The 26,638-nt window shown below is 42.8% G+C and overlaps 1 protein-coding gene across 1 annotated transcript in view; it reads right to left on the bottom strand.

The window, feature by feature from the left end:
* Window positions 1-16,372, bottom strand: part of zbbx (zinc finger, B-box domain containing) — a 42,731-nt gene extending 26,359 nt beyond the window's left edge. The window contains exons 1-3 of the mRNA XM_072459584.1: window positions 16,347-16,372; window positions 15,399-15,512; window positions 14,412-14,525 (exon numbers count right to left, since the gene is read on the bottom strand). Of these exons, the coding sequence (XP_072315685.1) occupies window positions 14,412-14,525; window positions 15,399-15,512; window positions 16,347-16,372 (254 nt within the window). The remainder of the gene's footprint in view (window positions 1-14,411; window positions 14,526-15,398; window positions 15,513-16,346) is intronic.
* Between the last annotated feature and the right edge of the window lie 10,266 nt (window positions 16,373-26,638).

The raw sequence follows: 26,638 nt of genomic DNA, 5'->3' as shown, positions 1-26,638 counted from the left end.
CTCCCATAGGCGCAATGTATTTTGACTTTTGTCGGTGGCGCTGTCGCGCCATTTTTACCGAAAAAAAAAAATGGCCCAGAAAAAACTAAATTTTTCGCCGATTCTGAATTTTGGGCAAAGTTTGGTGAGTTTTTGAGCATGTTCAGGGGGTCAAATTAGAGTTCAAAGCGCTGAAGAAGAACAATAAAAATTAAAGCCGCAAGCGGAATCCAACGGCCCTCGCGGGCCGCCGGCCTTCCGACTCTGCGCTTTTGACTTGATAAAGATGGCGCCCTTATTGTGTGTTGAATAAAAAAAGAACTTGACAGACGGCGACACATTGGACATGGCCAATCCAGTGCAAATGAACACAAGTGTCAGTCAAATTTGCTGCGCCGCCGAACAGAGACCGTACCACTTAAAATCAAAATATGGATAACTTTTGATGCCCCGTTTGTGTAGATGATTTTCCCCAAATATGAGCTTGATCGGGCAATCGGCCTAGGAGGAGTTCGTTAAAGTGTGAAGCGTAAAAATGTGGTGATTTTAGAGATTACGCTGTTTTCCCATTTCTGACATATATTTGCGGGTCCGCCACACAGAGACCGTAGCACTTAGAATCAAAATATGGGTAAGTTTTGATGCCCCGCTTGTGTAGATGATATTCTCCAAATATGAACTTGATCGGACAATCGCCCTAGGAGGAGTTTGTTAAAGTGTGAAGCGTAAAAATGTGGTGATTTGAGCGATTCTACGATTTTCCCATAAGGATAACATGGGATGTTTCTGTCAACGCTACGGTTACGCCGTACAAAATATCACTTTGGCTCTCATACTTTTATGATCAGGATGGCAAATTAGAATTTTGTTCAAAATATCATGTCATTTGGAAAAACTCTATTGTTTATAGGCCACTCTGAAGGCCAAATAGTCAGAATTCTGGGAAACGTTTGCGGCTCCGTCGCACAAAGACCGTAAAAGTTATCCTTAAAATTTGGATAACTTTAGATACACCACTTGTCTAGAGGACGTACACCGATTTTGAGGTTGGTGGGCAAAACGCACTAGGAGGACTTCGTTAAAGTGTAAAACATAAAAATGTGGTAATTTGAGAGATTTTGTGGTTTTCCCATAGGGATAACATGGGAGGTTTCTGTCATCGCTACGACTACGGCGTAAAAATTTAGGCATTTTTGTGATTGGCTTTTGTGATCGGGACGGCAAAATAGAATTTTGGGTAAAGTTTAGACAATTTTGGTAAAACTAATTTTTGACCTTCAATGTTAATTTAAAGGTCACTCTGTAGGGGGCGCTATCACTGCCATTTCAATTTTGTCAGCCTAAACTGGTCCAAACTAGAAAGTTTAACAACTGATTCAAATTTGGTCCTAATCGGACTGGTTTTGATCAAATGGGAGCAATTTTTAGACCTGCAATATTCCAAAATAAGTTGTCCAACTTTGCGGCTGCGCCGCACACAGACCGTAAAAGGTATCTCAAAAAATTGAATAACTTTAGATGCCCCACTTGTCCAGAGGACGTACGCCGATTTTGAAGTCGGTGGGCAAAACGCCCTAGGAGGAGTTCGTCAAAGTTTGACGTAAACAAAATGGCTAACTCAGCTTGTTTTCATTTTCAAAGGAAGATGGCGGCCATAGGGTAAGTTTGGGGGCGTGGCCACAATGTTTTTTTTTGTTTATCCTCACGAGAGGAATGCGTGTCCCGAATTTCGTAGCTTTACGCCAAAGTTGACCTCGGGACGTCTCCCATAGGCGCAATGTATTTTGACTTTTGTCGGTGGCGCTGTCGCGCCATTTTTTAACGAAAAAAAAAATGGCCCAGAAAAAATAAAATTTTTCACCGATTCTGAATTTTGGGCAAAGTTTGGTGAGTTTTTGAGCATGTTCAAGGGGTCAAATTAGAGATCAAAGCGCTGAAGAAGAACAAGAAAAATAATAATAATAATAATATTTTTAGCAAAAACAATATAGCCGTTTTCACTATAACAACAAATTATACATCGTTTGAAAGCTCTAAGCCTTCCCGATGCCGCCATGGGGTGGAATCATCATTACGAGCGCTTACGCCCATTCACTAATTGTTGACTATTTCTGTCATAGCAGGAGTAAGTATGCATGATCCATGCCTTCGGCATGGGCTAGTTCACTGTACTTGCCAGGGGCGACGGGGGACCAAACAGACAGTTGCAACGCTGCCTTCGGCAGCGTTGCGGGAGCAATAGGCCCTCCGCCCTGCTGGGGCTCGGGCCTAATAATGCATAATATTTGTCCTTTAAATATTGCTGAGGTTGGTAAGAGTTGCGTGAGCACACACCACAACAAAGCGCTAAATTCAAACAAATATTGACTTTTCTTTCTAAGGACAACTTGCTCCGACTACAGTTTCTCTAAAATACTACTACAGAATGTGTTTGTCTTTGTTTAGTAAGACATATTGAAATGACACTAGCAGCCATTACAAACTAAATCACTTCCACTGCAATTACCTCTTCGTAATGCTTGCCTTTGGACAGTGAGTGTGGCTACCTCATCCCACATCTATCTCATTTTATCTATATAGTTTGCATCTCCCTGAACACAAGCTTTAAATTATGAACTTGTACATTAATTGATGTACGTACCACTGTATCCATAACCCCGCGCTGGCCAAAAGCTATTAATGAAATGAGAAAAAGTACAAGTCAAATGGAGAATAAAGCAATCATGTTAATAGCTGGTGCTTGTTTTCATTCCGCAAAGTAATTTTATGCTCAAACTGCCTCCGATGCCCCTCAATCGGAATTTGTGGGATAGCAGCCGCAGTAATGAATCAGGCATATTATCAAATGGGAGCGCAAATAAATACTTGTGTTTTTTATTTGTTTTTCCGTAAGATAAGTTATTGAGCGAGGACATAACGCAAGCATAATTTTCCATATCGTTTGTTGTAAAAATGATTTGGAGGCGGGGGAGTTCGGAGCCCTCTTTCGACCTACACCAAATAAACGAATCAGAAAAACAATGGGATAAAAGCCAGCGACTTGGAGCATTTGAACAGCTGCTGTTTCGAAATGAGAAGGGGGAAATATCTTCGCGAGGTCAAAAACAGAAAATGAATTCCCTCAAATACACAGCCGCACATCCAGATTCACTGTATTCCGTTCACACGATGGAGGTTAAACTTTCTGCATAAGACAGGAATTATATTGGATCAGAAGATGAGCTGAAACAATGCACTTTGAACTTTGATCGAGCATTTTATTATTATTTATTTATTTGCACTTTGAGCTTTCTACACATGTTTTTTAATTACATATAAACAGAACAGAATTGATCATCAATCACCTCTTCAAACTGCCACTTACACATACTATTATATGCTTACTCAACTGCTATTCATCTGCTTTTTATTCTGTCCATATACTGCACTCTATACTTAAGCATGTCATTGTCACTGTAAATAAATGTGTCTTTATATTTTGCTCTACCTGCACATTGTGTTAGCTAAATAAAGTGTTGTTTTTTTTATTGCATGTCTCTATTCTCCTGCAACACTGGACTTTCCCCATTGTGAGACAAATAAAGGTTCACTTATCACTTAAACACTCACTAACCTTCATCTGCACTGACAAATTAAGGACACGACAACCGGCAACTTGTAAGATTAGAGCATTAACTTCTAGTCAATTAGACTAATGGGCAGTCTGCAATTTGGACTCATTCATTCTTGATTTAACTACAGTAGAATTCAAACTCAAGCTCAAAAGTTTAATAGTGCTTGTCGGGACGGGACGCTCAAAAGCCTTTCACAGTTTTCTACGGTGATCATTCAGTTTTGTACAGTAATCATTCAGTCCATATTAGCAGTAGAGATGTCACAATATCAGACTTATTGACTAAGTGTTAAAATAAAGCTTCATCTGTTTCGTACCAAACATAATCGACCTATCCTATTGCTGAGTTTCAGATCACAACATTTTATAGGCCAATGGTATTTAATACAGGTTGTGTAGAATATTGTTAAAATATAGAAAATTTGTTGCAATATGGTGAGTTCTAGGCTAATTCCATTGATTACAGAAATGGTTCAGCGTTTGTAAATTTACCTTTCAATCAAATTCAATGTCGGACGTCTCGTTGAAGTCAAATGCAGTGAAGTTGTATATATCTAAATTTTGCTAAGAAAAAAAAAAAAAAAGATCACAGAATGGCTAATACTTTAGGTTTATCATTTCACTTCCTGGCTGTAATTGATGACATCACAGTAGGAAATTACCCAGCAAACACTGGGCAAAAACACATCTAATATCACAATTCGTTTTATTTGACAAATGGAAATATATGAGAGCGACTTTATGTTGTTGAATTAACGTTTAGAGGGTCAAAAAATGTGTTTCTTTTGTGTAAATTATGCACAAACTGAGTGTCCCTTGTGCACTTCCTGTCATTTTCTACTGATTGTTTTACTTTTCTCCACAAATACCTACTCGATTGGTGTAAAACTATCATTTATATGTACAACAGGTATAAATCCACCACATAAATCGTAATAAGTCATAAGTGCGATATGTGACAAAAAAGAAACTAAAACTTCTTTGACCGCCAAAAGTGTCTTGCCTAAGGACACGACAACACAACAAGTCAACACAACTGCTACACCCGACTTCACACAACACAACCGCTCACATTCCATTTCTTTCCAAATATAACAATTTCGTAAAAGCGCTAATCTTTTCCTGCTCGCTGCGTCTTACCCCCCGCTGACTACCCTCCCACACAGACCCCGTCGCTGCCCCGTGTGGTCGACTGTGGCGGCGTTGGATTTCATGTTTCTCCTCTGCTCCTCTCTAACGTTAAGTCTTTTCATCCCCCACATCACCGTATTCAGCCCTTAGTGCCTCTTACGTGTAATGACTTCCTCTTCGGCTCCCAGCCTCCCGCCGTCTTCCCCTTTCCCTCTTCTCCTCTCTAACCTGCAGTTTGCGAGCGCCCGCCTTATTGAACCGCTTCTTTTGACAGACTTACATAAGGGGTTTTATTTCTGACTGCTTTTTTGTGCTGTTGTGCAACCGTCGTATCCTCCTCGGCATCTCATCTTCTGCTGCTGCGACGTCTGCGGCTGTGGTTTGGTTTTCAGAGAGGAGAAATAATGATTTACAACACAAAACGACAGAGCTAAGTAATTGTGTCAATCACAGGACTAGTACTGTTCAGTATTTTGTGTAAATAGGTAATGATGAGATAGCATTGTTTTCCCCAGATAATAAAAGTAACCGTCTATAGCAGGGGTCCCCAACCACCGGGCCGGGGACCGGTAACTTTGGCCTGTCCCTCATGACACACTAATAAGCTTGTCTGTGGATATATCATGAAAAGCCTTATAGGAAATTGCCAATGAAATCCATTAAATATAATGGCAAGTATATTATTACATCTTTGCTCTTGTCCTGCGTGATAACAACTGATACGTGCATTATACATGATACGTCATCGCGGATGCGTCGCATCAAACGCGCTGCCCAAAAGTAGACCCAAAAGCTCGCGAAAATTAGTAAATAACAAAAGTCTTTGGAGAGCGTTTTTGCAAAGGGGAAAAGGCCAAGTGAGGAGCAGACGAGGAGCAGACGAGGAGCAGACAAGGAGTCAGCGGGGATTTTGGAGGACACGTCTCCTGGACCAGCATTCTGCTACTGCTACACGATCACCTGTTTTTACTTTTACAAGAGTTTGAGCGCTACTTCCCGCGTGCAAAAGATCCATGAACTGCACGTGAATGGATCCACGACCAATTCGTGATTAAAGCGGGCGAATCGAGCATGTGCAACAAGAGGATCAGCTGTTGGAGATTGAAAATGACGGTGATCTTAAACGTATATTTGAGGGAACAACTCTGCTGACTGCCATATTTATGTGATGAGCTTCAGTCAGAAGAACAGTGAGGACACGTGTGACTGTACCTTATGTTACTCCAATTTGGATCTTTTGGAATAGAACACTTAATAATGTACAAACACGTCTTTAGAGAACATTTCGCCTTCCGAGCTGAATCGAATGGAAGCCCAAGCCCCGCCCACTTTTGCACATAAACTGACCGTGAAAATAAAAGGTGCAAAAAGTTAGAGCCTCTCAAGGCATATCCGACGCGGATGCGGTCAAGAAGGTGTCTGGTAGTCAGGTGACGGTGGATGCAGTGGGGGCTGCCAGTGCTGCTGGTGTCCTAGGCGACAGGGGAGGGGGCAGCGTTGCCCGCAGCCAGGGGGAGGTCCCCACTGGGATGCCCGTGAGTGTGGCTTCCACGGGCAGAGGCCCTGTGGGTGCGGAGGATGTACTGGTTGTGAAGAGGAAAGATTTCTTCCTCTTTATAGTGGAAGTGATTAACTGTACTGGTCAAACCAAGAAGAGATCCGAAAAGACTAAGATCATCGCTAAGGCTGCAGGGAAGTACTTTGGAGCTGGGGGCCCCGAGTGGACGGAGATAGAGGATGCGCTGCGGGAGGGCGCCCTGCCCCATTCTGGCAGTGGGAGTGGGGGGGCTCCCGATGCGCCGTCAGGTTCCGGGGGCTCATAATGGCGGTGGTTGTCTTGCAATGGAATGCGCGTAGTCTTCGTGCTAATGGCCAGGAATTTAAGCATTTTGTCTCTACCTTGTTGAACAAGCCTCACGTTATGTGCGTGCAGGAGACTTGGTTACGACCTAGGTGGGGTTTTGGGATACAAGGGTATGTGTGTGTTAGGAATGATAGGGAGCAGGGTAGAGGCGGAGGTGTGGCTGTGTTTGTCCGAGATGACCTAAATTACGTTGTTGTCAGTGTGAGTAAAGCGCCGGAGGCCCTGGCGGTGAGGGTCTGGCTGGGTGGTGAAGCTGTTACTGTGGTTAACCTTTATAATCCGTGTGGTGAGTTAACGCTAGAGTCCTTACATAGTATCGGTAAGGATGTTCGGGGAAAGGCCGTGTGGTGTGGGGATTTTAATGCGCATAGCGCTTTGCGGGGCGGTAGTGGTACCGATAGGTATGGGCAGGTGGTAGAGGGTTTTATCAATCAAAGGGAGTTGGTTTGTCTGAATGATGGGGGTGGGACCCGCTATGATATGGGGACCGGTGCGGAAAGTGCAATAGATCTTACACTTGTGTCCAAGGAGTTAGCTGGTGTTTGTAGTTGGGAGGTTCTTGGTAATCTTTCTTTTGGTAGCGATCACTATCTAGTCCGCACCGTGATTGGCTTTGGGAGCTGTGTGGTCAGGGGGACGAGGATCCAGAGGTGGCAGTTGGCAAGGGCGAACTGGGGGGCTTTCCTGAGGAAAGCTGATGATGGTTCTAGGGTTCTGCAGGAAGGAGGATTGACTCAGGTGGATGATCTCAATAGTGCAATTGTCTCGCTCATCACGCAGTCAGCGGTAGGCACGATTCCTAAGAGTGGTGGTAGTGGACATAGGAAGCGGGTGCCGTGGTGGACTGAAGCATGTGGTCATGCTGTTAGGGCGAGAAATGCGGCGTTTCGCCGGCTAAGGGTTGCCCACACTGAGGGTGCCCTCATTGACTACAAGAGGGCCCGCGCTGTTGTGCGGAAAACTGTGAGAACGGCCAAGAGTGCCTATTGGAGGCGGTATTGTTCCAAAATTGGGAGAGAAACGCGTCTCGGGGATGTTTGGGGGATGATTAAGCGGATGCATGGGGTTGAGCGCCGTCGTGGGACCCCGGTCCTAATACTGAATGGTGTTGAAGCAGTCAGCGACGTTGACAAAGCTGAACTGTTGGCCAGCACCTTTGTGTCGGTGCACAGCTCTGACAATCTCTCACCTGCGGAAAGGCACTACAGGGAGAGTACTTTGGCCCAGAATTCTGAGCTGATTGGGCACCAGCCTTCGACTCAAGATGACCTTGACCTTCCGTTTAGTTTGTTTGAGCTAAGGAGAGCACTTTCTAAGGAGAAACAGACAGCCCCGGGTAAAGATGAGGTGTGCTATGACATGCTCTCTCATTTGACTGATGACACGCTTGGGCTAGTCCTGGGTCTTTTCAACCGTGTTTGGGATTCAGGTTGTGTTCCATCTGCGTGGAAACAGTCTACGGTGGTGCCGGTTCTGAAGCCGGGTAGGCCAGCGTCTGACCCTTCAAGTTATAGGCCGATTGCCTTGACGTCGCAGCTCGGGAAAACGATGGAGCGCATGGTTACCGAGCGGTTGGATTACTTCTTGGAGAGTCAGGGTTTGCTTCCCGCGCACCAGAGTGGTTTCCGTAGGGGCAGGAACACCATGGATTCCGTGTTGTGTTTGGAATCTGATATCCAGCTGGCCAGGGCTCAGAAAGAAAAGGTTATTGCGGTGCTCTTTGATGTGGAGAAGGCGTACGATATGGTTTGGAAGGATGGGCTCCTCATTAAGCTGCGGAAGTGTGGTGTGAAGGGTAAACTGTTTAACTGGGTCCGGAGCTTTCTGTCTGGCCGGCGTATCCAAACCAGAGTGGGCGCTGCTTACTCTGGGGTCTATGGGGTGGAGAATGGGATCCCGCAGGGGAGTGTGTGTAGCCCTATCTTGTTCAATGTTATGATTAAGGACATCTTTGACGACGTGGATGGGTCTGTTGGGAGGAGCCTTTATGCTGACGATGGCGCTCTATGGGTGAGAGGGAGGAATCTCCGGTTTTACGAGGCGAAACTGCAAAGGGCAATACAGCAGGTGGAGCAGTGGACCCTGAAGTGGGGGTTTAAACTGTCCGTACGGAAGTCTCAAGTGATCTGTTTCTTCAATGGACATAGGGACGTCTCCCTTCGACTGCATGGGCAGGTGCTCGAACAGGTCAGGGAGGTGAGGTTCTTGGGGGTCACCTTTGACGAGAGGCTTAGTTGGCGTCGGCACATTGATGAGGTCAGTGGTAAATGCAAAAGGGTGAATAACTTGCTTCGTTGTCTATCCGGCCAGGACTGGGGGGCCAGCAGAAGGTCGCTCCTGGGTATTTATCGGGCCGTCATGAGGGCGGCTATTGATTATGGCTGTATAGCCTACATGTCTGCGGCTGAGACTAACTTAAAGAAGCTTGATGTGGAGCAAGCCCAGGCCTTGCGCATCTGCTGTAGGGCTTTTAGGACCTCCCCTGTCTCGGCGCTGCAGGTTGAGTTGGGGGAATTGCCGTTACGGCTCCGGAGGCTAGAACTTCTGTTGGCTTACTGGGTGAATGTGCAAGGTCATACGAGCTCTCACCCGGTGAGGGACTTTCTCAGGGTTGATGGGGGGCAGAGTGAGGCTGGCGGTATGATTTTCAGCCAGGTAGGAAATGCGAAGGCGCGGCTTGCGGGGGTTGGTGATCTGCGTGTGAGCCCGTCGGTGGCTTTGTCTGCTATAGCTCCGTGGAAGTTTGTCCCGGCTCCTGTTGATGTTAGCTTGCATGGCAAGCTTAGAGGAGTCGCTGGGAGGGCACCGCAGTTTGCCGTTCAAGCGCTCATCGATAAGCACTCAGGTGATGTGTTTATTTATACCGACGGGTCTAGGGATCCTGTGAGTGGGCGTACTGGCGCCGCTTATTTTGTGCCTGACCTGGGGCTAGCGGTCAAGAAGAGGTTGACAGATCGCCTTTCTGTTTTCACGTCGGAACTTATAGCGATACGGTTGGCGTTGGAATGGGCGGAATCTGCTTTGCAGTGTTGCGGCATTGTGGTGGCCTCTGACAGCCTTTCTGCATTGCAAAGCATTAAATCTGGGAAATCGGATTGCAGACAGGATGTGTTGAATGGCATCTTCTGTCTGATGCTCTCCCTGTCCAGGAAGGATGTGAGGGTTTCCTTCATTTGGGTCCCTGCGCATGTGGGGGTGGATGGTAACGAAATGGCTGATGCACTGGCTAAACGTTCCCTTCGGCGGCCATAAATTGATGTGGCGGTTGAGTTAAGCAAATCTGAAATCAAGCCTGTTATCAAGAGTCATGTGGTCGGCCTTTGGCAGGAATTTTGGAGCCACTGTGTTACTGGACGGCATCTCTATCACATACAGGGTAGTGTGGGTCCTTGCGGGTCTATGGGCAGGAACGCGTGGGAGGAAAGGGCCTTCGCCCGCATGAGGATTGGCCATACTGGACTCAATTGGTCACTGAGTAGGATAGGCAAACATCCGACCGGTCTGTGTGGTCACTGTCGGGTGCCAGAGACTGTCGAGCATGTGCTGATTTGCTGTGAGGCTTATGATAGGGAAAGGGCCGGGTTGGCCTTGTGGTTTCGGAATAATGGGCGGGAGTTCAATCTGCGGAATGTTCTGGCGATCCAGTCACAGGGTTTGTGTCAGGCTGTGGTTGCTTACTTATGTAGCACAGGGCTGGGTAAACGTTTATAGAGGTGGGGGGTGTTGGAGACTGAGCCGAGGATGAGGAGCAAGAGGATGTTCTAACGCGCTTGGACTTCATGGGCCTAGAAACGCCAAAGTGATGGAAGAAGGACTTCTAAAGGATAAAACGACAAAGACGTCCCATGACCTCATGGGCTTTGTAAAACAACAAAGACGTCCCATGATCTCATGGGCTTTGTACTTCCAAAGCACCGAACGTCAAAGAGGGCGAGGAAGGTGAAGAAGAGTCTCCCTGGAATAAAGCCGGTTGGTCTCTGACACAACAACTATTCTAGTCACAAAAACACATCATGACCTCATGGGCTTTGTAACGCCAAAGCGATGGGAGGAGTACTTTTACGGACTACGACAGAGTCTGAGGACTACGAAACGTCTGAGGAATAAAGTCTGGCGGTAATGCAACACTCGGATGCCAACCGCCATAAAACAACAACAACAACAACAACAACAAAACCCTTATATATATATATAAACAGGAAAACTCATAGTTATAGTCATAATGATCCGAAGAGAAGTATGCAAAGTCAACATTTCTGATCGTACGATGTAAAACTACAGAAGGTAATGTAACTCTTGGATACAAACCGCCATAAAACACCTAAGAAGAAGATAAATATGAATACATTATCATCATCATCACAATTATTATTAAAAGTAATGACAATAATAAAATAAAGACTAATGTACTTGATTGTTCACTGAAGCTATTTTTAAGAGTTGTAAGTGTGGCGTGTAAAAATAGACAAATTTAAACAACAATGGACAAAATGGAACAATTATTCAGAAATTAATATGCTAAAATGCTTAATATGCTAAATTCCTCTTTTTTTTCTTTTTCTGATACCACTCCCTTATTTTCTACTTTTACCCCTTTACTTCCTTTATGTTCTACCTGGTCCAGCTTTTTTTCCCCTTTCTGTTGTTGTTGTTGTGTTGTTTCGGTTGATCTATGTTCTAACAAAAATTAAATAGCAACACAAAAAAAAGAATGGCTAGCAGGTCAGCTAACTAGTAAAACGTTAGACTGTGGGGTTTTGAGTACAGATTTATCAGCAGATGTTCAGAACTCTTTCCAATGTACAAACTTTAGATTAAATGGGATGTGTTTTATTATACAAATACACATTAAATGAATGATCACACTCCCTATAAGCGTCGCATTAAACAACATTCAGAAAGCTGCACTAATGTAATCAAGCGTGTTATGTTGTCGCATCAACTAAAGATCTGAGTGTTTGTTTTAGAAACAAACACTCATGTAAATCATCCCACTCAGTCTTTCTCCGACAAGTGCATTTTCTTCTGTAATTAAGAAGCACCTATAACGGTGTTCAAAAGAGAAAAGTAAATGATTTCTTTATTTAACTGTGTAACTCTGTTTTCTCTTTCGCGGCAAAGGCAACTCAAAGCTAAAGGGGAAATGAGCGGATCAATCAAAACTGATATTTTAAAATCAACACTACTACTACTGGCATCGAGGACCAGAGATATTTCTGGGGGAAAAGTAAGAAGACACACGCACATCTTCAACGATTAACTGGTCGATCTAAATGCAAATGATTTTAAGTCTTTATAGGAAAGAAAATAAGAAACAGTTTTCCATTCAACATGGAAGAAATGTGTTTGCTTTTCTATAATGGATGCACTACTTTCAAGCCACAAAATTATTATTTGTGGTGAAGTCTGTAATATGTATGGGAAAAAATGATAGAGGCCACATTTGTAGAAGTCTTGCGTAAAAAGTTTAAAGGTGGTCTTCGGGACAATGTTTTTCAAATATCAAGACGTTTCTAGTGAGACATTTGACTCCAAAGTCTACGAGGCAAAAGCTGGTCGAAAAGAGTATAAAGACAAACAAAATGAGGAAAAGTGATCTACCTTGGCTTTCGTGGCATTTGAATTTGTTATTTTTGTGTGTAGTATATGAAATTACACATATTTTTTCCAACGACTAAGGATTGGACTGTAACATTAAAAAATACTTTCAGAATTAACTTGGCGGGAAATGGGACAGTTTTTTTTTTTTACTTAAATATGCCGTGATTTTTCTTTGCTGTTTAGTTGATGCTTATTTTGATTTATTTTCCCCTCTCTGGACTAGTTTTGTTGTGTTCTGTTGTGTTTGTGTTATGTTTAATCTTTGAAAAAAGAAAATAAATGTCACTTTTTAGAAGATTATACTAGATACTTCTGTTCATTTTTTAATCATCTCTTTTTTCTGTCCATTTTGATTTTAGACAATTAATTTATATTACAATGTTGTACATCTCCAGGCTCCAAGCTTTACTTTACTCCTTTACACAATTTTTAATACAGAGATTTTATTTTCCAGTATATCAGCCAAACCCCTGTTACCCATTTTTAAATTAAAAGAGATCAAATCAGAAGAAAAACGAAAGGCGTGTATGGTTTGGATCTTGATATGTCCAATTATTCTCATGTTTGCTTGTTCAACTCTGAATGAGTAACGTGTGAGTAAGTGGCCAATGATATGTTTGTTAAAAAATGCACTGTGTCTTTTAAATAAATAAATCTAAACCTCCATCCAAACCAGGTCTAACCCAAGATCAAACCAACCAGCTATAAACCAGGTCCAACCCAAGATCAAACCAGCTATAAACCAGGTCCAACCCAAGATCAAACCAGCTCTAAACCAGGTCTAACCCAAGATCAAACCAGCTATAAACCAGGTCCAACCCAAGATCAAACCAGCTATAAACCAGGTCCAACCCAAGATCAAACCAGCTATAAACCAGGTCCAACCCAAGATCAAACCAGCTATAAACCAGGTCCAACCCAAGATCAAACCAGCTATAAACCAGGTCCAACCCAAGATCAAACCAGCTATAAACCAGGTCCAACCCAAGATCAAACCAGCTATAAACCAGGTCCAACCCAAGATCAAACCAGCTATAAACCAGGTCTAACCCAAGATCAAACCAGCTATAAACCAGGTCCAACCCAAGATCAAACCAGCTCTAAACCAGGTCCAACCCAAGATCAAACCAGCTCTAAACCAGGTCTAACCCAAGATCAAACCAGCTATAAACCAGGTCCAACCCAAGATCAAACCAGCTATAAACCAGGTCCAACCCAAGATCAAACCAGCTATAAACCAGGTCCAACCCAAGATCAAACCAGCTATAAACCAGGTCCAACCCAAGATCAAACCAGCTATAAACCAGGTCCAACCCAAGATCAAACCAGCTCTAAACCAGGTCCAACCCAAGATCAAACCAGCTATAAACCAGGTCCAACCCAACAGTAAACAACAGTAAATGTCTTTAAACCGGGCTCTGATGTCACTCACATGTATGAGTGTTTTTCATTCGCCAAAACCACTTTGAGTTTTTATATTTTGTAATATTCTGTGGTGAATACACATTTCTCCACTTCACTTTAGCATCCAATCTTCCATCATTTTTGACTATTAGAAATATTCCTAAATAAATTGTTCACATACAGGCCGCTTCAACTGCTGTACATTTAGAGGTCTACAGTAAAAGGACACATAATACCACTAGAGCTGGGTTGAAATAATCGATTTTCCGATTTTTAATCGATTCGCATATTAATGACCGATAATCGGTTCGTACGTCCAAAGATCGATTTCTTTCTTTTTTTAATTTAAAAATAAATAAATAATCAAAATAATCAAAATTCTTTTCTACATTTCCCTCAGTGAACTTCAATCTACCTTCAAGAAAGATAATTCAGGACTCCTGGATTCTCTTTCGTGGAGGTAGATTGACCCTTAACCTTTTCATCAGTCTTCCATCAGTAACTACCAATACTTGTAAGATTTGCTGTTTAATATTGATATAATACTCGTTTTAATATGTTGCTTCTCTACACAGTCATGAAGTGAAGGTTCAAATACATTTTTCATTTTTAATAACATTAACCCCCGGATCGAATCGAAATCGGATCGAATCGAAATCAGATCGAAATCGGAGCGAATCGGATGGGATCTGAGAAATCGGAAAAAATCGATTTTGAAACGTAAAAATCGGAATCGAATCGATTCTTGAAATTTGAACCGAAACCCAGCTCTAAATAACACCATCATTAACTGCTTGTGTTTTGTCAGTATTTACTCACGCCCGCTCCTCCTTCTCTTGGCTCATCTTCTCCTTCAGCATCTTCAGCTTCTCCTCCATCTCGTCACTTTCGAGGGCCAAACTTCTCGACTCCTTCCTCAGCCCCTGCAGGTTCCTATGGCAACGCACACGTACGCACATCGAACGTTCTCACATGTATGCGATCAATCGAGTACAATCCATCATACAAATGACCTGTCCAGACAGAGCGACCGGCTGAGCTTTTATCAATCAGCTTCAATTCTTCAGATCCTCGTGCTGCCTAAGCCGGATCGATCGTTTGAATCAATTAGTCACTGGATCTAGGTACGACGGCGGCGGCGCGCATCAATTCAGTCAATTACCTTCTGGCGCATAAGGATCTATCTACAGTAGGAGACTGGAGTCACAGGGGGGGAAATAACACGACTGTGCCCCAAACTAGGTCTGTTAAGTACTATTATTATTGATACTTTTTGACTGGGGCTGCAACTAACGATTATTTCAGCAGTCGACTAGTTCCATTGTGACTTTTTAAATCCATTTTCAACCACATAAAGATTGAAATGTGGTGACGGAAGGCTTCTAGAAAGAGAATACAGATATTGTTATAAAAGGTCTTTTCGTGTCTGTTTTAGAGTCCGGATAACCAAAATATGACTACGATTATTCTTCTAAGACTAGTCGCAATTCGTCTATTAATCGTATTTGACCACGATAATTGCAGTAATATTAAAAACATTTTCACTTTAAAAGGAGTACATTTCTGTCGGATGGAGAATGTATTATTCATAGCGAAATATTTCGTTTGTTGGAGATCGATTTTTACAATATCAATACTTTAGCGATACTGTGCAGCTCCACCCCAAACTGCAAATCCGGGTCGCAGGATTTTGTGAAACGCTCATTTATCTGGACACGGGCGCGCTGTAGAAACGGAGAGAAGTGGAGGGCGGGCCGAGTCTCACCGAACGCTTTAAATCACATCATTGATCTCATTCCGTCTCACCTGGCATTGAGCTTGACGGATTTGGCCGTGCTGTTCGGAAGCGCCGCGTTGGCATTTGAATTCATGGCTCTTCTGTCTTTGTGCTTAAACATTCTGCGTTTTCCCAGGCCTCTCCTGCAAAAAGCAAAAGGAAGAGTGTAAAATTGGCAGTAAATAGTCAAATAATCTAAATAGAAAACTTTTTTACAACAGGCATCACTCAGCTAAAATTGTTATAGGTGTACATACAATCTCCAAAATGGTCTTATTGTTCGTTTCAGTCAGAGGTGGGACACACGCCTTGTTTTGCAACTCAGGTCCCAAGTCAATGGCCCCAAGTCCAGTCCCAAGTCTTTATACAAAATTACTTACTACAGATCACATTTTTGCAATTGATATTGTTCAACTGAAAGAATCTATTGAATGACTAGTCAAGCAATAAGCTATTTGTGTTATACATTGATGTTTTTAAATACATGTAATCAAATAAAGGTGACTTCGAAATAGATAATATTGACACATAAAATGGATTATTTATAGAAAATAATTATTACGGGTAGTTTAGTCTATTAGTCTATTTTGTAATTTTGATTTAATAATGCCACTGTCTTCGTGATAAAAGGTCTTTTTGCATGTCTTTAGTTAGAGTGAGAGTTTAGAGTTTAGTGCTGTGATTGATATTAATGCTCCATGACTTTCTGCAAATATCAATAGTTTAACAAGATATCTTCATATTAACCAAAGATTTAACGTTAAGAAAATATTGTAATAGAACTAACATCTAGTTCCACTATGATCGAGGCACGTTCATTAACTGCGTTTCCACCCTTAAAGCTCAACTTCCTGTTCCATTTATTCCTTATGGAGAATTAGCAGTCTTGCAAAAATAAATCAATAATGAATGAACGCCAAGCGAAGAGCGAGTTACAGAAGGATAATCACCGGCAGCATGTTAAGACTTTTATGTACCATGTAAATACTTGACCGGGGGACATGTTTATAAAAGTAAGTGGTTTTGTCTCTAAGCTATTGCTAACATACAATAAATGTAATAAATATTGGTAAAACAAACCCACAATCTGAACTAACCCAGAAAATCCCCGCGCCCCACAGCCTCTGGGACAGTGCAGAACTGCTGTAAATATGGCGTTTCAAGGAAAAGATGCACTTGAGTTACTTTTTGTCACTGTGGATCACTCTTACCACTGCGGGTCCACGACCGTCACACAGACTGCTTGTTGTTGTTGTTGTTGTTGTTTGTGTTGTTGTTGTTGCTTTTAATGGCGGTTGGACAATGTGTTGATAGAAAGAGAGAGAACTGCTTCTTCTTCTTCTTTAGTGTTTTATGGCAGTTGTTGTTGTTGTTTTATGGCGGTTGGCATCCGAGTGTTGCATAACCGCTAGTTGTTGTTGTTGTTGTTGTTTTATGGCGGTTGGCATCCAATTGTTGCATTACCGCCAGAGTTTATTACCGCTAGTTTCTGCGCGGCGCTGACTCGTACCGCTGCGTTTATGTTTCATTGTCTTCAAAGCCATGAGATCAAAGCGGAAAGGAATCAAATGCACACACATTCTTTTCACAAATGCTTTATATCCTTAAACGAGAGGTCAAGGCGGAAGAAGAAGAAGAAGTACTTTTTAGGACTACGACAGAGTCTGAGGACTACGAAAAGTCTGAGGAATAAAGTCTGGCGGTAATGCAACACTCGGATGCCAACCGCCATAAAACAACAACAACAACAACAAGAACAAGAAATATAGCCGCAAGCGGCAATGATCGGCCCTCGCCACGCCGCCACTGCCACGCCGCAAGAGGAGGGGGCGCGAACGCGCCCCAATTGTCCTTTTATTACGCCTACTGCTGAATCTGTCACGCTGTCACATCTTCTCCCCTTTGTTTTACCATCAAAAAGCAATTTTATTTTGAATTCTTGGCAAAATGTGCGGCTTTGCCGCACAGACACCGTGACTCTTTGAATAAAAATGTGGATAACTTTTGATGGTCCACCCCTGAAGATGAGTCTCACCAAATTTCAGGTTAATAGGGCTGACGCCCTAAGAGGAGTTTGTGAAAGTCTAAAGTGTAAACATGTTCTGGCGATTTCCCCATTGGAATAACATGGAAGGTTTCGGTCATCGTTACGGCAAAGCCATAACAATTATGACATGGGTCTCATTTACTTTTTTGATGGGTATGCCAAAATTGAGTTGTGTGTCAAATTTCATATAATTTCGCAAAACTAAATATTTAACCTCCATATAAAATCTGTAGGGGGCGCTGTGGCTCCAAATTAATTTATTTCACTTCAAGTAGGTTTAGGGCAAAGAGTTTAACAACTGATTCTAATTTGACGCAATTCGGACTTTATCTGCGCAAACGGCAGAAATGTTAAATTTGGGAGATTTCTGAAATTCTAGCTACAGTTTGCGGCTTCGCCGCAAACTGTAGCCGTTAACCGTGACAGGTATCAATGTAATTTGGATAACTTTTGATGTCCCACTCCTCAGTAGCATTTTCACCAAATTTCAGCTTTTTAGGGCCAACGCCCTGGGAGGAGTTCGTAAAAGTACGACGTTTGGAAAAACTCCGAAGTCATGTTTAGCCATTTTTGAAGCAATATGGCCGACATTTGGTTGGGCGGACGGCGTTGCCGTAATAATATTTTTTACTTCTCTTGTCACCATCTACCTCTGCGCCAAATTTCATGATTCTACGATCAGATTTTTTTTGGGTCATTTCCCATCTCTCAATGCATTTTTGGTACATTTGGGGGCGCTGACGCGCCAATTTTTTTTTATTTTAGAAAAGGGAAATAGCCAGAATGTAGAGAGGCACGATTTTTAGAGGTGTGCAAATTTTTGTGACTTTTCGTCAATGTTCACAGGGTGAAAAATAGGGGGGTTGGTCCCGAGAAGAAGAAGAAGAAGAAGAAGAAGAATATTCCGATGCGAAAACAATGTTTCCCATTTTTCAAATATCATAAACTATACATTTTCGGAAAGCGCGCGCGCTTTCCTACCTCATGGTGTGGGTCCCTGGTCACTGACGGGTACTTTAGTTAATTTTGAGTGGGCTCCGCCCACTTTGTGTTTTTGGCCCTCTATAAGATAAGATAAGATAAGATATTCCTTTATTGTCCCACATGGGGAAATTTCATTGGTGCAACGCAGGTAGATACAGAGGTAGTAATAATGTTCAATTTTTGCATTACATGCTTATATGCACGGAACATGCAAGAGATGGGGAACGTATTCGTGAGCTACTTAGTGCAAATGAGTGCTTCGCGGTCGTCATCTCAATGTAAAGTGCTCGTTTAGTGCGCACTTTTGCACGGGCTTCGCCCGTTTACAACGGTAATGTTCCATTTTCCTACTACTAATTAGTATGCACGGGGCGTGCATGAGTGAAGGAGTGCGTTAGTGAGTGTTTGGAAGTGGGCGAGCGCTTCGCGCTCGATTTCGTGCGCACTACGTGTGCACTTTCGCAGCCGTGCTTCGCACGGCCTTACGAGATTAATAGGCCTCTCACCAGCTTGTGGCGCTCGAGCCTAAAAATAATAATATTTTTAGCAAAAACAATATAGCCGTTTCCACTATAACAACAAATGATACATCGTTTGAAAGCTCTAAGCCTTCCCGATGCCGTCATGGGGTGGAATCATCATTACAAGCGCTTACGCGCTCGTCACTCCCTATTCCGTCGGGATGCCCCGCCCACTCCCCATAGACTTCCATTGATTTGAGCAGATACAAGCATGGCCCATGCCTGCGGCATGGATTTACGCGTACGGGACGATGCCAGGAGGGTTTTTGGAGGAATGCAGCGCTTCGCGCTGCTGTTGTCAAGAATGAGTGAATGGGCTACGCCCATTCACTCATTCTTGACTATTTCTGTCATAGCAGGAGTAAGTATGCATGATCCATGCCTTCGGCATGGGCTAGTTCACTGTACTTGCCAGGGGCGACGGGGTACCAAACATGCGGGCTGCGCCCGCATGTTTGGTCAGACAGTTGCAACTCTGCCTTCGGCAGCGTTGCGGGAGCAATAGGCCCTCCGCCCTGCTGGGGCTCGGGCCTAATAATATTCCGATGCGAAAACAATGTTTCCCATTTTTCAAATATCATAAACTATACATTTTCGGAAAGCGCTCGCGCTTTCCTACCTCATGGTGTGGGTCCCTGGTCACTGACGGGTACTTTCGTTAATTTTGAGTGGGCTCCGCCCACTTTGTGTTTTTGGCCCTCTAAACAGTAATAATGTTCAATTTTTGCATTACATGCTTATATGCACGGAACATGCAAGAGATGGGGAACGTATTCGTGAGGTACTTAGCGCAAATGAGTGCTTTATATGGGGATGACGACCGCGAAGCGGTCGTCATCTCAATGTAAAGTGCTCGTTTAGTGCGCACTTTTGCACGGGCTTCGCCTGTTTACAACGGTAATGTTCCATTTTCCTACTACTAATTAGTATGCACGGGGCGTGCATGAGTGGAGGAGTGCGTTAGTGAGTGTTTGAGCGTCCAGTTCGAATAGACGTAGAACTAAAGTGGGAGTCAGTAATGTAACACTTGTAGAAAAAGGTTCAGTTGTAGTACACTGAGTCCAGACGACTACAACTGAACCTTTTTCTACAAAGAAGAAGAGAAGTTTCTTGCTCATTACATTAGCATAACTGTTTCCCACACATTTGTCAGAATCTGAAAAGGTTTATTGCCATTGCTAATGAACAGAATTCACAAACATAGGAACTTGCTTTGGTGATTCGGTGCAACATAAAACAATGAACAATTATAAAACAACATATATAAGTAAAAAAGAAAAACTTTTTCAGTCTCCTTTAGGGTAAAATAATAAAAATAGGCTTACTATGTACACAGAATGTACAATTTAATTTACATACGTAGTGCAGAAAGTGAACAGTGATTCAATTATGGTTAAAGTGACTGTGTTTAGGAAGTGTTCATGAGTCCAACGGCAGAGGAAAGAAACTGTTCTTGTGGCGGGAGGTTCTGGCCCGGATGGACCGTAGCCTCCTGCCTGAGGGGAGTGGCCTCCTGCCTGAGGGGAGTGGCCTCCTGCCTGAGGGGAGTGGCTCAAATAGTCCGTGTCCAGGGTGAGAAGGGTCAGCTGTGATCCGGCCTGCTTGTCCCAGAGCCCTGGAGACGTACAGGTCCTGCAGAGATGGAAGTCTGCAGCCGATCACCTTCTCAGCAAAGTGCACAATGCGCTGTAGTCTCTGTTTGTCCCTGGCTGTGGCTCCAGTGTACCACACGGTGATGGAGGAGGTGAAGATGGACTCAATGATGGCCGTGTAGAACTGCACCATCATCTCCACTGGCAGCTTGGCTTTCCTCAGCTGCAGCAGGAAGTACATTCTCTGCTGGGCCTTCTTGATGAGGGAGCTGATGGTGGGCTCCCACTTGAGGTCCTGGGTGATGGTGGTGGAAGCGGAAGGAGTCTACGGTGGTGATGGGGGAGTCTGAGATGGTGAGGGGGAGCTGAGACTTTCCTGAAGTCCACAATCATCTCCACTGTCTTCTGGGCGTTGAACTCCACATTGTTACCGCTGCACCAGGACACCAGCCGGTCCACCTCCCTCCTGTAGACGGACTGATCCCCATCTGAGATGAGCCCGATGAGGGTGGTGTTATCCGCAAACTTGATTATTTTTGCAGAGTCATGGCTGGAGGTGGGGGTGCACGGTGGCAAAGGCGGTTAGCGCTCTTGCCTCCCAAGAAGGAGATCATGGGTTCGATTCCCGGACCAGACCAACATCACATGATCTCTCTGGGTGGAGTCTGCATGTTCTCCCCGTGTTATTGTGGGTTCTCTCCGGGTTCTCCGGCTTCCTCCCACCGTCCAAAGACATGCATGTGTTAGGTAAAATTGGCGACTCTAAATTGGCCCTAGTGAATGAATGTGAGCGTGAACTGTCTGTAATGTCTATGTCTCTGTGTTGGCCCTGCGACAAGTTGGCCACTGTCCAGGGTGTACCCCGCCTAAAGCCCGAAGTCACTGGGATAGGCTCCAGTCACCCGCGACCCCCGCGGTAGAAAATGGATGGTGGAGCGGTTTGTGTACAAGGAGAAGAGCTGAGGAGAAAGTACACAGCCCTGTGGAGTTCCTGTGCTGATAGTCCGAGTGTCTGAGACATTCTTCCCCAGCCGCACGCACTGCCTCCGATCCGTCAGGAAGTCAGTGATCCACCTGCAGGTGGAGTCAGGCACGTTGAGCTGGGAGAGCTTGATGGAGTTGGAGCTGAAGTCCACAAACAGGGTCATAGGTTCTCGGGGAGTCCAGATGCTGCAAGATGAAGTGGAGTGCCAGGTTGATGGCGTCGTCTACAGACCTGTTGGCTCTATAGGAGAACTGCAGGGGGTCCAGCAGCATTAATTCCAGTGAGCTGGGGATTCTTGGGGACAGGGACAATGATTGTAAATTGTAAAATAAACATTGAAATAGTTAAATAATGCACTGTAACTTTATCTTTGTTTTTTTATAACAGAGGAGGGACAGAGTCAGAGGAGGGACAGAGGAGGGACAGGAGAGACAGAGGAGGGACAGAGGAAGTCTGGCCCACTCCTCTGCTGCGCTCTCGTATTTAGAGATTAACCATGTGTTGGCACTGGATGTTTTTCTGTTGCTCAAAACACGGGTTATACATTTCTCCAAATGTCTCGCACCCGCGTTGAAACTTTGAAAACCTCTTTGTTTGATTTATATTTAAGTTAATGTATGTTAGCCTTTAGCTTTGAGACAAAAACGCTTAATGTTATAAACATGAAGGTGTCCTCCGGTGACATATTTACATCATACATGAAATATATTATTTATTTTGATTAATTTGAGACTCGGCACAGTGAATGAATGGAACGAGAAGTGAAGCTCTGCAGGAACCAGCCGAGCGCTCTCCATGGAAGGATCACCCGTGTGTAGTTACTCTGCTAATCCTGCAGAGGGCGCGCGGGGGCCGTCTGTTTGGTTTGGGTTCTCTAGAGACGCGTTTTGTCATTTAGCCGTAATAGCTGTGTAACAGGTGGTTAACACTTTAATAATAGTATACACTGAACAAACGGCTCCTGCTTCTATTTTTGCCAAAATGTTGCGCTGAAGTTGAAAAGAACGAAGTCTCGCAACACATTCATGTTGGACAAACATAAAGTATCCCTGAGTTTCTCCTGAAGCTAGATAGCGCATAACGTTACGTGTTTCGGGACAAGTTCCGGCCTTGTAACGTAAAGTTTGTTAGCTCTGCGTTTCCGGAGGATTTGGGACAAACTAACCTGATGGGCTCATGTGGATCATCCTGTCTTTGTTCATCACCTGGTCCCGCCTGGTGCAGGTAATTTAGCTGTTAGCTTAACTGTGCAAACAACAAAAAACACTAGAAGCAGCGAATTAACTTTTAGGGGACTTTAATGCTTCTAAATGCTATATTTGGCCCCTCCAGTTACCAATACGATACTTTAAAAATGCGCATTAAAATAAGGGTGTGGAAACGCAGTCGTGTAACATTTCAACCATAGATTTACGGTCTAACAACTCAAAATTAGCGTTGCAACAAACACAAGCTAACGTGACATGGCTCGTGCTTACCTTAGCTGCTTCCGGTTGGCGTTATTTCAGAATCGTACGCCATTTACCACGGGAATAAGTCATATATTAAGCTAAAAACACGTTTCCTTTCTTTCCCTGTGAAAGTCCCCGTGGATGTCCTGTTTGGAGCTCGTCCCGCGTTTGTGTTCCGTATCCATGGCGACCAACTCAGTCTCGCGAGAGGCTGCTGTGGTCGGCGATATCAACGCTCAACCGATAATATTATGCGCTCTTCACGTGCGCAGGTCATGGATGAGATTATAGTAGATCCATGCATGGATGGTGTAGGTGTGCGTTTGGTAGGTGCCTTTTTAAATCACAAAGATAGTTTATTGACGCATTTATATTGGTAGAATGATACTTCTAATCATTGACACGCATCAAAATAAATGTTATTCCTGGTAGGTTGATTGTACTCCTAACATAGGAGGGGAAAACCCGTATCATTCTTAGTGTATGGAAAATTGTATTATTCCACATGACAAAATAAACTTTCACTTCTGTTTGGGTGGGTGAATCTTTCTGGAACAGTGTTTGAGAAGTGAGTATTTGAGTTTTGAATGAGGTATTTATAAGATATTTTTATGTGAACATTGTGCAGTGGCACCTACATCTTTAGCAACAGTTTAAGTCACGACATATCACAAAATCTTAGTCCTTGGATGGGAGACACTGGGAACGCGAGGAGCCACAGCAGGGGCCACAGCAGGGGCCCCTGGTTGGGTTGTGTTCTTAGGCAAGACCCTTCACCACTTTTCTTAATATGAATGCAAACTGCTTGCACCACTAAATGTGGAATGAAAAATAAGGCACTGTTAAGTGTTTTTAAGTGTCTAAAACACTACAAACCACAAGCATTCTTATTATCACTTAAAAAGACCAAGACAATCATATTTGAAAACATATATGTATAATAACAAATCTTGGTGTAGACATTTCTTAAGTTTCCATTAATATCCTTAATAAGTAAGCTTCAAATATTTAGCCCGGAGCATTCGTTTGAGTCCAGAGAGCTCAAATGAAGTACTTGTAACTGGCTCTCCAGATTGATGTGTGTAGTGCTCTGAACTGAGTTCTACACATTCCTAAGACTTTGTGAAATAAATAGCAAGAATTAATCTGGCTGGCAAGGTTACAAATGAAGTGGATTAAGGGGATATTTGTGTTTTTATTATTTCAATTACAGCAGGTGGAAAAAATGATTTGAATGGGTTCCAAAGCGTGTTTATTTGACTCTCCCAAATCAGTGCAAATAAATAATTGCTGATAATCTTTCACAGACATCAGGCTATACAAAAAATGTTCCTGTTTGCATCATCTGAATTGAAAATAATCCACTTTTTGTGATATTTGGAATAAGAAATGCAGAGTTTATGATGCATTTTAAAAATATACAGTATATCATATCATGCTTAAACACATACAGAAACATTAGATAAATGAAACAGTTGTTTTGCTGCCTATTTAATTTATATGTACTAAATTGTGCATGAGGTTGAGTATTAAAGTCAATCCAGAAAATAATGTCATGGATAAACGTTCATAGAGATGCCTAAGCCAAACAAAAGAGCCCTGGAACAACCTGATAAACAGCAGTGTTACAATTAGTATTATGCATTCCAATCTCTATCTGTTTAAAATGTTTCACTATGCTTCCTCTCTTCCTTTCCACACTCACAGTTAGTGGTTGACCTATAGCTCCTGCCATCAGAGCTCCGTGGTGGCTGCATGACTTATTGAGCTTGCCCGGGCGCATGCGGCAGTGGATGGTCATTTGGGGTCACGACCTTCCAGACGGATTCTGCTCTGTTCCGCTAAAAACACTATGACTCTGTCCATCTCTGTGTCTCCAGGCCCTTCTCCAGCCCCACCCCAGCAGCAGCAGTCAGACGGAGGAGCATGAGCCGGCATATCGATGAGGAGCTGAAGGGGAGGAGTAGGGCAAGAAGGAGGAAGGAGGGAGACTGGGAGTTGTGGAGCTTTTTTCAGGTATTTAGTACTGAAGTATAATAGAAGTAGATGATACATTAACATGTTGAAACCCATAATATTGGGCTATAGCAACTTAGTAATAGAAACTTCTGTTGACTTCCTGTTCAAAACTGCAGAACTGATAAGCCCCGCCTCTTCAGAGTCACATTTCACTGTAACAAGCAGCAAATGATCATACACATGTTTTTATTTTTGAAAAGTGGCTATGTGACATTTTAGAACTTTACATGTGTCTCTCGGAGTCTTCATGTTTCAAATAATCACAACTAAGTACAGGGATGTGGGCGGGGATAGGAGGAATAGGAATTTCTGAGCACTCGAGCCTGAGTTTGCAGGAATCGATCAAAATACAACTTTGAGTAAACACAGGTTAAAAGCTCATTAAGGTTGCATCATATGTCCTTTAAAGATATCATCATAATAATATATTTTATGCAGTTTGGGGGGAAGAAAACCATGCTCAACATTATAAAAGATATGACACCAAACATTCATCAATAATCAATGTTACAATGTTAAATGATAAAAACATGTTCTATACATCACTGGAACATACATTAGAATCTAATAATTAGGCCCATAATCGATTAAAGATTTGCCCTGTGCAGTGATTAAAAAAGTAAAGCGATTCTCTACTTTTCTCAGCCGCGATCCTCAAAAAAACAATCTTTGGCATTCGCAAAATGCAATTCTAACAATTTTATGTTGAAGATTTAGACTAACGGCTTAATTAATAAAAGTAATTACCCTATAATACCTTTAACTACCTTTATTAATAACTTTGACTACATTTGTACCCAAAGGTTGATTTGTTTTGCTGCTTTTAAAGTTAGTTTTGGCACTATGTAACTTTTCTGTTAGGGTGTTGTTGCTTTGCTTGGAATGTTAAATAGTTACATTTATCTGACTTGCATTTATTTCATTCCAAAAAGTTTGTATTGCTTTTAGAACAACCTGGAAAAACATCCATTCTTTCTGTGAGCAGGTACCTCGGCCTGCTTGTGTAACTAGATGGATCGGTTTAAACTATAATGCTGTACTGTGGAACATTCCAGGCAAAGCAATAATATAGTTTTACAATGAGAATTACTAGTATCGATACTGGTTTCGATACCACATTAAAAAAATACTATCTATATCAGGTTTTTAGAATCTACACATAATGATAGTACTTTCTATGTTACTAAGTGGTCTTATCGACAAAGCTCAAAACCATTTTAAAACTGTTCAGGAAAGACCACATTTTCCCCTTTAATGTCATTCTAATTTCAATACTAGTTTTAGCATCTAATTTCCTATTAGTAAATTAATCAATCAATGCTTTTGACAACCATACAACCTAAAGACAGACAACCATTAACAGATTGATGTAGAAGGCATATCAATTGTAAAATCAAACCTTTAACTTCATAAGGTGCAATATGATTTATCAAATGATTAATGTGTATGAAAAGACAATAGACTTATTTTATTTCAATTAGATTTTTTTATTAAACATAACATATTAAATACACAAACTAGTGAGGATCAAAAAGAAAATACAACTTAAACAGCAAAACACAGAATTCAAGCAAATAATGTAATGAACTAGCCTAGACTATGTAAGTATGTTAGTTATAATTGTAGTCTCCAATTCAATTCATGTGGAAAAAAATGTGCGTTATTGTCTC

The sequence above is a fragment of the Eucyclogobius newberryi genome, unplaced genomic scaffold, assembly GCF_026437365.1.
Source record: "Eucyclogobius newberryi isolate DKJ021-1_F unplaced genomic scaffold, fEucNew1.0.hap1 SCAF_10, whole genome shotgun sequence".
In the NCBI taxonomy this organism is placed as follows: Eukaryota; Metazoa; Chordata; class Actinopteri; order Gobiiformes; family Gobiidae; genus Eucyclogobius; species Eucyclogobius newberryi.
Note: the sequence above shows the minus strand (reverse complement) of the source record. Positions and strands in the feature narration are given on the sequence as shown.